Raw genomic sequence first — 12,608 nt, forward strand, 5'->3', positions numbered from 1 at the left:
CGATTCTCACTGTGCAAAATATTAGTGAGATCAAGAAAATATTCTTTCATGGTGGTCACACTTTATTTTCTTTCATTTAGTGGTATGTAGGAGACAAGACCCTTAAAAGTAAAAATCATACAAATACTCCATTTTTGCTTGGCATTAAGAGCGGGGTTTCGCAAGGCACTATTGAATTTAGTGAAATTAAGGCTTCCTACTATTTTATTGTGGTCACACTGTTTGTGGAGATAAAATACCGTATTGGCTGCACGTTTGTCAAAAAGACACTTTTATAAACTTAGGTGAAAGATCTACTTTTCCAAAACTTTTGCCTTGATTTGAGGGAGCCGATCGTTTTTTGATTGGTTAGTTCTTCCAACTCCTTCCTACTACACAAGAAATGCTTTGAATTTGTAGTACTACTAGACTTTAGGAACTTGTTCCCTACAATGCAATGATATTCTACAGGTTCCATGTGAGCGATATATAGTGGTGTTTATTTAATCTCACTAATATTCTTAGTATCACGTGGGACTCGGCTATAAGAGTTTTATGGAAGGCATTATCCAATCACAGTTCGAGTTTGATGTTTATCTTTTTGTAGGAGAGGTGCACTAAAGAACAATGAATCCCATGACCTCAAGAATCTCCTTATGGAAAGTTTTAGTGGGACCACCATGTAAATCTAAACGGATAGCGTAACTCGCGTTCATAACTGTGATATTATAAAATTTACATTAAAAAATATATACCTGAAATTCGCAGAGGGTAAATTCTTCCACTATTTTATTACCTCATAATTTAGTCCGGACCCGGAAGCTCTAATTCAATAATGAGTTGGCTAGATGGCGCAGATGAGAAGAGAGGGGCCTTTGGAAATCTGACTTCCTGAGACGTTCCATGGCCACCACCACGAAAACATGGTCTCATGCACTATCAAGATCGGCATCGTTAAAGAACTCTTACCTGCGAAAGAGAGAGTTCCACGAAGCCACGGAGAAAGTGGACATTTTTGATAGGATGTACAAGCGGAAGCAGGCAACTTCTTTGAGCTCCTATATGCCTGTTGACAGTGCATGATGTTTGTCTTTTCCGCTCAGACTTTCCTATATTGTTTCTTCTCAACAGAGGGACAGAGCAGCATGGCTGATGGGCGCGGAAGACTCTCTCCTAGATGTGGTCACAGAGAATCTCTTGGATCGCCTTGAGGTGAGGTATGCATCATCATCTTTATTCCGTTGATAAACAACAATGCATGAGCTACACTCGTTTTAGTTAAGTTCCACTAAAGCTCAATGTCAAGTTCAGTGATTTGGTTAAGTTCCATTGAAGCCCAATGTCAACTGAGAAGCCTTCAGCCTTGAAAATTTTAATTTGACAATGATTGATGTCGAACCCTTGAAGTGTCAGTGGTTCGTTCGGTGTTTTTGATGTTGGACAGAGTACTTGCTCTCTGGTCAGAGAGGGTAATGAGAGCAATTAAAGCAAATGCATTCTGACATACGTGCCTAATCATGTATTTTGCTCTTGGTCGGCATGATCAAACTTCAGGACTCAAGAAGAGACAGGTCAACCCGCAGAGAATCCTCAGGTCTCCCAAAGAGCGTCTCTTCGGCCCTGCCCATTTCCTAGTTCCAGTCAGGAGAGACCAGGCTATAGGGTTCATCATTGGTTTTTCCTTTTCTTTGTGTGGGAAGTGGTGGATGGACAGTGTTTTCAGCTGCCTTGGGACCTTGTCTTGGTGTTTTAAACTTTTTCCATTGCGTCTTTACAGGTACATTGGGTGCAGATCCAGCTGGAAGTGACTTGCACAATTACTAGAGTTTTTTAGGGGATTTCTTGTGAGTGTAGACAAACATTTATTGTTAGACCTCATAGTAGGACCCCTGGCCCTTGGGGTGGGCACTAAGAACCAATTAATATAAGAGATCCTATAAATTTGGGGTGTAGTCTTTTTCTAAAGGACGCAAACACGACTTACCTTAACGTTTATAGTGTGTTTCTTGGGTCCCTGTGCTTGAACGCGTTTGAGTTTGTGGCTGATGTGCTTGCAAGAAGCTACAAATTTTGGTGGCATGAAGGTCCATTTCGCTAGTGTCTTTGCAAATGTCTTATTCTGCTATGATTCTCCAAATTTCAGTTGAGTACTGTAAGTTGGTGATATTCTCCAACAAGCTTAGTCATGACTTCCATACAGGACTGCAAAAGGACTTTTCCCACAGCATTGAACATGGGAGGTGCAGTCATGCAGGTCAAGAAATTGCTCAAAGGACGCGGTAAGCCTGGGCATGGGTGTGTAGGAGTTTTTTCTTTGAAATGGTTTCTAACTTTTGATTGTCTTAGGTGGAGTTCAAAAGCTTATTACCATGGACATGTCGCATGATATGATCAAGAAATCTATGGAGTTGGTACCCTTGAACTCCACGCCGGAAAATCACTATGTTGTTGGTGATGAAGAGTTTTTGCCTTTTAAAGAAGGGTATGCATCTTTTTAGCGGTTATGATACTTAAATAAATTGGATGCGTAGTCTTTGTTTTATTTACCAAATTGGTGGCAGGTCTTTGGATCTGATTATCAGTGCTCTTGGTATTCATTGGGTCAATGATCTCCCCAGTGCTTTGATGCAGGTAAACTTATTCTTTATATGTTTAAATGTCATTAAGAAACCCATTCCAAACTTTGAACATCAATGTTTAAATGGCAGTGCAGGATGGCATTAAAACCAGATGGAATGTTTTTGGCTGCTATGTTGGGAGGGGAGACGTTAAGGTCAAAATATTCAATTAAGTTTCTGGTTTATTTACGGGTTGTCTAAATGTGTACTAATAACTTAAGTATCATCTTATCTTGATAAGACGTGGATCACCTGAGTAACTTTTTTTCTCGCTTTTGCTAAAACCATTTTGTGAATATAGCTTTTTTCTTCTTATGGTTTGTGATGTCAATCAGTTTTTTATGTAGCTTCAAAGATTCAATATGCTGCTTTGATGTGAATCATGGCCACCACGTTTGCCTATTACAGGGAGCTTAGGATTGCGTGCACTGTGGCACAATTGGAGCGTGAAGGCGGGATAAGTGCTAGAGTTTCACCTTTAGTACAGGTGAGTTTCTTTTGACTTTGAAGTGAATTAAAGAGCTTAACTGGATCTGGGGGTTTTGATGTGGCATCAATGTGTTTCCCTTGGTCTTTAGACAGTGTCGAGGGTTGTCTTGGCCCCCTCATTGAGGTGAAAACATAGAGAACCCAATGTACATGAAATCCCATGTCTTGGGGCTTCGTCAATTTCAGCAAGGACTACTGATGGTCTTTGTGTTATTCACATGGCATTTTAGCTCCTCTCAAGGAGGTGCATCTTGGCAGGCAGCAGGGGGGTTAACCTCGTTGAATAAGGTCTATGTGCATTTTATTGGTTGCTGGGTGAGATAATCATGAAAAAGCTGGTTCCAGAAGGCTCAAGCCTGCACTGGTGATAAAGCAGAAAATCCAGCTGTGTGACTCAGCTTAACAATAAAATGACTTTCTCTTGTCATGTCGCATGCACATTCCTTCTTTTTGCAAGGAAATTTATCAATTAATTTCTTTCTTTTTGTAGGTTCAAGATGCTGGTAATCTGTTAACAGCGTCAGGGTTTGCACTTCCCACGGTGGATACTGATAAGTATACTATGCGCTATCCAAGTGGTATGCTATTTGTTTTTCTTTGACGGTTCCATAGCTGTTATACTTGGAAATGCACAAATTAATATTTTATGTGTGTCATGAGACAGCACTGGAGCTGATCGAGCATTTGCGAAGCATGGGTGAATGCAATGCCATTTCACAGAGGGTGAAGGTAGGCAGAGATCATTGTAATGATTACCTTATTGGTTTGTCTCTTGCTGGTAATTAATGACAGGTTATTAGCATTGGATAGTCATTGCGAAAGGAGACAGCTTTAGCCACAGCTGCAGCATATGAAGCAATGTTTGGAGATGGTGATGGCATTTCTGCAACCTTCCAGGTGTGTTCTACTTGTGCTGTCTGCACTTGAATAGAAATTTGCTGGCAAGGCAGATCTTTACGTGGGTCACGTCTATAAAAGGGTTTTAGAAAACTATCATGAAGGGTTTTAGGTATGTGCTGATGTTGACTCTCAAGGTGTTGAAGCTCTTCATGGGCATAAGAGATAAAAAACAGGTAAATCAGATCTTTACAGGACTCAAGAAACTTGTAATCGAATGGCATTGACTTTGAACTTGGATCCATTGCTATTTCCCTTGCCAAAGGCTAGATTGCTTGACTCGTCATTCCCATGCTTTCTGTAAGGCTATTATAATAGTGTGGAGCAATGCAGAGGCCTGAAAATAAAATAAAAACCGTCACAAAGTAACAGAAACATTCGGAGATGACAGCCATCAGAGGATGAGAGGCCTTATGCACTGTAGTTTGGGGCGAATGCTCATGTTAAGCGGCTTGAGATGACGCAGAAAAGACGACAGGGTTACTTAAGTAGGCAAGGCACAAATATGACTGACCTAATGTCACAAATTGATGACGTGGCATGACCACCCGCGAATAGACCAGATGATGTGGCACGGGCAGGAACAATACGGTTGATGACATGGCACCTGGATTTTGCGCTGACTGCTGACGTGGCAGAACAGTACGGATTTCCATGATTTGCGGATAGTGCCGATGTCACCAGCGTGTGACTACTATCTATCCTTTTTGTTGATTTCTTTCTTATTATCTATTTACTTTCACTTTTTGGAAACACCCCTCGGGAAATCTAACTGCCCTGCATTGCATAGCTAGTGTGGAACTGTCCAGAGGGAGTCCAGGCCTGAGGGCAAGAGAGCACTAAGGTTGGACAAGGACTATGGTTAGCCAAGTGGGGTCATTGATTAGCCAAAGTGGAATCCTTTGCTACAAAGGCTACATTTCAGTTCTGGATGTGGCCGCAGTGTACAAAGAGGGTCGGATGACCTAGATAGATACAATGGCAGTATCTCCTAAAATTTAGGGAACTGCTATTTTGGGACCTGAAAAGGTGTTGATGTCATTACCTCCGGAATGACAAGGGGAACATTTTCTTACTTTGCCGTGAAGTCAACTGGGCAACCGGTTGGGATATTTTTAGACGGCAACCCCGAAACGGGAAAATGCTTGTAAATGTGCCAAGTGGCACCTTCTGGTGCACTTGCCTCATGCAACAAGAAGTGGCGCTGAATTTGAAGGGGAGAGGGCCTCATTTTCAGATTTTGTCACAGGTTAAGAGCTATGGAGTGCTTGCTTTCCCTCTTATGCACAGTGCGGTGCCAGGAGTGATGCCCTGCACGCTACGCACTGCCCTCTCTCTCCCCTTTGGCAGTATGTTATGCCCCTCTAGTGGGCTCTTCATTTGACCAATGTACAGTTGTGTGGGTTCATGCGCGATTGCCCCGAGGCAAGAGCCTCTTGCATAGGTACTGGATTAGCTAGCGGCTAATCCCCCGCAGGTACAGGTGAATTCGGAGAGGTTTCACGCCAGAAATCTCGTCCGATTCAAAGGGCAAGTAGCCCTACAGGTGCGGGAGCTCGAGGACTTGCTACGGATGCGACCGGCACGCGAAACGGAGCCCGAAACAGTGAATTACAGCCTGCTGTGTATTTTTGCAGGTTTAGGGTTTTGGCCCTAAACGGACCCTAATACCCCCAGGAGGTTCGGGGACGCAAGGGGACCGCTGTACAGGTGATCTGGCGCATTTTCAGGGCTGAAAACAGAGAATTCAGCGTGCTGCAGATTCTCGCCAGGTTTTGCAAAGTGCCTGTATGCGTCGGGAAAGTCATTTAATGCGTGGGAATACTGACCGTGAAGGGTTCTAGTACAGTTATGTTGCCGAAATCGGGTTGGAACAGTGGAAATTCAGCCGAGTTTGTGCGGGGCAGCTTGTAGGGAACCACAGCGTTTATTCCCTCTTTTGAACAATAAAGAAATACCGAAAGGGGCGCCTAAGTTAGGGGCCAATCTGGTGTCCGTCTATTCATACAGGTGCAATCTAGCAGCCTGTATCCCTCTCCCCTTCTGTTGTGTCCTTAAAGTACAGGTAAAATAGACGACTAATAATGGGTGAAAGCTAAATCAAGGTTTAAAGTAAAGTCTACCGCCCTTTTTGGATTGAACAGGCCGGTTTCATGGTTCCATCGACGGGATTAAATCACTTTTTCCCATAGAAGTGAGCCTTGGTCAGTTTTGGGCTTGAAGACACAGGGGATCATAGACCAGACACAGGGAATTGCAATTATGGCTGACAGACCAGATGATGTGACTGAAGAGGTTTCCTCTTCACAGGGTCAACAGACACATGAAGTGGGTGAGTCCTCAAGACCACCACAGACATATGACGATATATTCAGGACCCAGTTGGCTACTGCTGTGGCTATGTTCACACAAGTAATGCAGAATCCGAGGTTTTTAGCCTTTTTGCAACCTCCTGTTCAGTCTCAGCAAGTTGGGTCACTGGATCATATTCAAAGGCCTGTTAAGGCTCGAGCACAGGTGATTCATACCACACAGTCAATGGAAACACCTGTACAATTGACGGAGAACATGCAGTCTCCACAACCTATGCCTAAGGTGCAAGAACAGGTGGCTGACATGTCAGTCTTTCAGGCTGTACCAGTTCAGCCCGCCACCTTTCAGCAGCCTATAGCTGGTTCTAATGGGCAGGGAAGCAACCTACAGGCTATGCAACAAGTCTTCCCACCACCTTCAGTACACCCTGGCTATTTTGGAGGTGGATCGGTATTCTAGAGCATGGCTGGTCATGCTCCTGGAAATCAGTTTTATACGCCAGGAACAGTGTTTGGGGGTGCTCAAACAATGATGCCTAACCCCATGTACAGTGTCATGGGTATGCAACCAGGGTTTCAGAGCACTCAGGGCCAATTTGGGATGCCACAGGCAAATTTTGGTATGGCTGGAATTACAAATCAGCAGCCAAATATGGCATTTCCAGGTCAAGTTAATAGCGGCCAAGGAACACAGATGAACCCTAATAGTGTTCCCATGTTTCAGTCACTTCCATATGACAATTTAACGCCGCTGGAGAGGCCAACTCCGTACAAAGAAGGTGGCAAAGGTGTGTCTTTCACGACCTTTACAGGGTTTGATGACAGGAAGAAGGCTCTCTCATTCCTCCAGCAGTTTGACAAGGCCTATGCAGGGGGAAACTTTACAGAGGCTTCAAAGGTCCGCAAGGCAGCCACTTTCTTGACAGGGAATGCGGGACAATGGTGGACAACTTTATTGCTTCAAGGGCAAGCTCCGTCCACATGGATTTACTTCAAGCAGATTTTTGCAGCAGCATGGTTATCTGATGACTTTGAAGCAGATGTCATGACAGAATGGCACCAGCTAAATGCTGCCACTTGCAGAAATCTGGATGATTACAATCGGAAGTTTTGGAAAGCTCTACTTCCAGTAACTTCCTATAGGTTTGTGCCATTGACAGAACAGATTGAAAAATACTGTTGTGGCCTACCTAAAGGATTGAGAAAGTACTGTACGAAGACAAAAGTCACTACTTTGACGCAGCTCATTGAGGTAGCAAACACTGGCAATGGTTTGCTCAAGGGAGAAGATTGTGAATTTAACACTGGCGTCAAGGCAGGATCAGGCAAGAAAAATTCAGCCAAGAAGCACGTTCCCAATGAGGCTCCTAAAGGGACTCAGGAGTCGGCCAACGCAGGGAAAGACAAAGCTACGTGTCACAAAGTGATGACGTGGCGGACAGCAGAAACCCTAATTTCTGCCTAAAACCCTAAAATTCTTGCAAACCCTAAATTTTGCCAAAAACCCTAAATTCCGGAAATTGCGGAGGTGGATTATTAATTTTTTTTTTTTTTTTTGTGGAAAATGATGAGTGACGCGAATTTTGCTTTTGCTTTTTTTTTTAATAAAAAAAAAAGAGAAAAGACTCTTTAAGAGAGAGAGAGAACTGATGCTTTTGATTTTAAAAGCTTTTGGGGCTCTGCTTTTGGGCATCCCTTGTAACCTTTAAATTAGTGGTGAGGGCCTCACTTCTCAGAGCATCTGGACGCAGAGTCTGAAAGTGAAACCCTAACCGCTCTCTTGTACTTTGATGATTGATTAATATAAAAAGAAATACCGAAAGGGGCGCCAGTCTTTGGGGCCAATATCTCTAGGCACGGAACTCCGTCGGGCCAGTGCAAATCTATTGTGATCTGTGAATTGTTTTGAAGTGGTTATTTGGTGCTGTCGCGGTTGATTCTTGACTTGGAGTGTCCAAGTTTGTTATAGTGGTATCAGAGCACGGCCGATTTCTCTTCTACGGGAAATCCGATCCCCGAATTTTTTTCCGCGGCACCTATGGCTTCAGGCAATGATCAGTCGACTCCCTCTGCATCTGGAGATGCGGGCTGGGATCACAACGAAGATTCAGACAGAGAGTATGGCCCGCCTTGGCCTACTCAGGCGGAGCAAACAGAGATGGAGCGTCGTCAATTGATTGGCGATGCAACAAAGATGATGCTCAATTTTGCCAAGGACCCGAAGATGGCAAAATATATGAACCAGACCTCTTTGAAAGAGGTACAGATGGAGTGGCAGAGAACCACAACACCACTCCCGAAACCCGCTCTCAAGAAACCTTCTGCCTCCAAGAAATATACGGAGAAGGAACTGGAGAACGTTGTTGATGCACGGATTGCTCAGCTTTTTGACACGTAAAAGAAAGCCAAAAAGCACGGCAAAAAGCAGAAGAAAGGCACTGACTTCCCGGGATATTTGGGTCGTCGGTTGACATTTGACAAGGCAAAGAAACGGAAGAAGCGTGTTCGATTTGAAGGAGTACCCAGTTCTTCTTCTGACAGTTCTTCTAGCTCCTCGGATTCGAGCGAAGAAGACAGAAAAGGTAAAAAGCGAAGCAAGAAGCAACGCTTTGGAAAGGGCAAGGCAAAGAAGGCTAAATCTCGCCCAGAGACTGACAGTTCTACTGAGGACTCGTCTACAGACAGCTCAGATTCCGATGACGGAAAGTTTTATGCGAACAAGAAGAATTTTTACAAAGCCAACCAGTATGACTTTCTCGAAGATAAAAGCAAGAAAGTCCGAGAGTTTAAGGAAGGTGGCCACTCGATCAAGTTTGATACTTTTCAGGAGACTCAGATGCTTCGAAGGCTTTGTCTTTTATTCAGCAGCTTGACATCGCTTTCGCGGGAGCACGCTATTCAGAGCACTCCAAGATTCGGAGAGCTGCCTCTTATTTTAAGGGCAATGCTCGCACTTGGTGGTCCACGCTTCTATTAAGCAAGATTGTGCCAGTTACATGGCTGAAATTCAAGAGGCTTTTTATTTCTTCTTGGTTGACTCAAGAGTTTGAGCGAGATATACGAGCTGCTTGGAACCATCTCCGGATGACCAAGAGGGATACAGTGAATTCTTATTGTGAAAGATTCTGGAGCTCTTTTCTACCCGCCTCTTCATTCAAGAAGATCTCGTTCAGAGAACAGATTGAGCGGTTTACATTGGGTCTACCTATAGAGATCCGAGACCACTGCTTGGAACAGAAGTCAGCTTCTATTCAGGAGTTGATGAGTCATGCGAAGCGGGGCTTTGCAATTCACTCTGGCAGTCTGACCTACCCCACAGATGAGGCCATGACACAACGAGCCGAACAGACTTCTGGGAATGAAAGTAGAATGAAAAAGAGCAACCCAGAGAAAAAAAAAAAAAGGATGCACGACCCAAGCTTACTCCTGAGGAGAGAGCTCGCTTCATCAGAGAGGGGAAGTGCTTTGGATGCGGGGAACATGGACATATTTCCGCGAAGTGCCCTGATAAGGCACAGAAAGAACAGAATGATAAAGACGACGACAGGTCTGAGAGTTCGAGAGCAGTTGAGGAATGTGGCATAAAAGGCAGATAGAAAAGTAGAACTGGTACCACATGGCGTGGGACCTACACCGAATCTAATGAATGAAAGTACAAACTTTGCCGCTTTCGGGGCAAAGTGAAGGATCAAGAAGCTCTTTTGAAGGAGCCAAGGCCAACTTCTTTTCACTTGGAATTGGCAGCTCGATTTGGAACTACGCCCGACAGACTGACGCCACAGGCGAAGGTAGTTCGACTGGCACCCGAGATGGGATGTTTACGACACGCGAGTGACGTTCTACTCGGGATCCCTTCGTACCACAAGAACTACGTCGTCGTTGACTACCGGGCCGAGAAAGCGACTTTGATAAATGAAGGGCTTAGAAATTGTACTTGATGAACTTCAGTTTTCTTACTCATTCTTTTGGGAGAACTGAACGATGGATAAAGGTTGAATATGTTTTGACCTGAAGAAAAGAACGCCAAGATTTTTTTCTCCACGCTCATGCCGATTGCTTTTGAGAGGGCTTGAAGATCATACCATTGATCTGATATCTGGAAGCACGCCACCGAATCGGCCACCTTATCATGTGAGCCGAGTACAGAATGAAAAGATTATGAACTCAGTGAAAGACCTCTTGGAAAAGGGTCTTGTCCAGCCTAGTACTTCACCGTATTGCTCTCCAGTGTTGTTGGTTTTGAAGAAAGACGGATCTTAGAGAATGTGCATCGATTATAGCACTCTCAACGAAATCACCATCAAGAACAGATTTCCGATTCCTAGGATCGATGATATACTCGACAGGTTACAGGGATCCTCGTGCTTTAGCAGGATTGACTTGAAGAGTGGATATCATCAGATCAGGATAGCGCTAGGAGATGTCTACAAGATAGCTTTTCGGACGACTTTTGGGTTATTTGAGTTTTTGGTGATGCCTTTTGGCTTAACCAATGCTCCTGCGACATTTAACCGGATGATGGATAGGAATTTTCGAGAGTACATGCTATTTGTTGGCACTTTCTTTGACGACATCATTGTTTTCTCCAAGAATGAGGCAGAACACAGAGATCATCTGCTTCAAGTCTTTCAGGCATTACGAGATCACACATTAGTGATTAATGCTAAGAAAAGTGAATTTTTCCTACCAGAGATACATTTTTTGGGACACATTGTGTCAACAGCAGGAGTGCAAATGAACCCGGCCAAGATAGAGACTATCTGTGATTGGCCCGATTTGAGGAATGTCTATGAAGTTAGAAGCTTCTTGGGACTGTGTTCGTACTACACGCGGTTCATACGAAAGTTTGCAGAGGTTGCTTCCCCTTTGCATACCTTGACACAGAAAAGAGTACCTTTTTCGTGGGGACCCATAGAGGTGACTGCCTTTCAGACATTGAAAGAGAAATTCACTACAAGACCAGATTTGACTTTGCCGGACTTGCAGAAGTCATTTGAAGTATTTTGCGATGCTTGTGGTCGTAGTCTGGGTACGGTCTTGATGCAAGAAGGCCATGTCATAGCTTACGAGAGCCGTTTGTTCTCTAGGCCGGAGATGACAACACAGATCTATGGGAAAGAGCTTTTGGTGGTTATCCATGCTCTTACTCAGTGGCGGCATTACCTACTCGGAGCAGATTTTACTGTCTTTACAGACCATCAGAGTTGGCGCTACTTCTTGTCATAGAAGCAGCTTTCGGAAAAGCAGATGCGGTGGACGAACATCTTGTCATAGTTCCACTTCCAGATTGTCCATGTGCAGGGACAGAAGAATGTGGTGGCAAATGCTTTGTCTCGGAAACCGTTGGTTCTGGCTATTTCCGCGATACATCATAGGAGCTTCGAGGATATGGTCGATCAGTATGCCACAGATACAGATTTTGCAGATATTTTCACACGGATACGGGATGGGGAGACAGTAGCGAGATACTCCCTTTGGGAAGGCTACTTGATGAAAAAGATTGTTGTGCGTTACACAACCATTGAGGGAAAAGGTTATGACTGAATGCCACTGTCCACCTTTTACGGGTCACTGCGGCATTGCTACCACCATGAAAGGGGTAGAGAGATACTTCTTTGGGCCGAGACTCAAAAAGGATGTAGAAGAGTTTGTGCGCAGTTGCTCAGTATGCCAGAAGGTCAAGTTTGACAGGCATAAGGCACAGGGATTGTTACAGCCTTTACCCATACCCACCCACCCACCCCTGGGAAAGTATTGCAATGGATTTCATTTTTGATCTCCCGAGACCACAGAATGATCACGATGATTTTCCGATTACATGGCACGTCTGAGACGATTGTCTTCGACAGAGACCCCAGATTTATGAGTTTGTTTTGGAAGGCAATTTGGGAGAACATTGGCACGCAGTTGCAGTTCTCGTCATCGTTCCACTTGCAGACTGACGGGCAATTTGAGATTGCCAATTCGGTGATTTTAGATTTATTGAAGTCTTGTATCTCGGAAAAGAAGACTCAATGGGAAAAGAACTTACCTTTGGTGGAATTTGCCTACAATAACACGATACACTCTTCGACGGGGAAGGCGCCATGTGAGATTGTTGAAAGTGCTGCGAAGGTTCCATCCTTCTTGAGCACGAAAGATTAGAAATTTGAAGCGGATGAATATTCGCGAGATTTGGATACGGCTTTTGCCAAGGTTCGCGAGAGTTTGCAGGAGTCTCAAGAACGACAGAAAAAGGCAGCGGATCGCCATTGTCGCGAATGGAAACTGAAGGAGGATGATTGGGTGCTCTTACTTTTGAGAAGGCACGCCT

General features: G+C 44.3%; 1 protein-coding gene across 4 annotated transcripts in view; it reads left to right on the forward strand.

Moving 5' to 3' along the window:
• Nucleotides 1-794: 794 nt before the first annotated feature.
• The window catches only part of LOC147461663 (S-adenosyl-L-methionine-dependent methyltransferases superfamily protein), a 65,642-nt gene continuing 53,828 nt past the window's right edge, over nucleotides 795-12,608 (forward strand). Inside the window, exons 1-10 of one of the 4 annotated variants that reach the window (XM_086509153.1) lie at nucleotides 795-1,020; nucleotides 1,111-1,191; nucleotides 2,180-2,258; nucleotides 2,326-2,461; nucleotides 2,541-2,610; nucleotides 2,688-2,752; nucleotides 3,006-3,084; nucleotides 3,577-3,664; nucleotides 3,751-3,815; nucleotides 3,897-4,028. In XM_086509153.1, coding sequence (XP_086365279.1) covers nucleotides 883-1,020; nucleotides 1,111-1,191; nucleotides 2,180-2,258; nucleotides 2,326-2,461; nucleotides 2,541-2,610; nucleotides 2,688-2,752; nucleotides 3,006-3,084; nucleotides 3,577-3,664; nucleotides 3,751-3,815; nucleotides 3,897-4,013 — 918 coding nt within the window. In that variant the 5' untranslated portion in view covers nucleotides 795-882 and the 3' untranslated portion in view covers nucleotides 4,014-4,028. Of the gene's footprint in view, nucleotides 1,021-1,110; nucleotides 1,197-2,179; nucleotides 2,259-2,325; nucleotides 2,462-2,540; nucleotides 2,611-2,687; nucleotides 2,753-3,005; nucleotides 3,085-3,576; nucleotides 3,665-3,750; nucleotides 3,816-3,896; nucleotides 4,029-12,608 lie in introns of those variants that run through there. The other 3 variants (XM_086509152.1, XM_086509151.1, XM_086509155.1) reach the window with 3 other exon arrangements.

Source organism: Adiantum capillus-veneris, chromosome 3 (assembly GCF_014529385.1).
Source record: "Adiantum capillus-veneris isolate H3 chromosome 3, ASM1452938v2, whole genome shotgun sequence".
Classification (NCBI taxonomy): Eukaryota; Viridiplantae; Streptophyta; class Polypodiopsida; order Polypodiales; family Pteridaceae; genus Adiantum; species Adiantum capillus-veneris.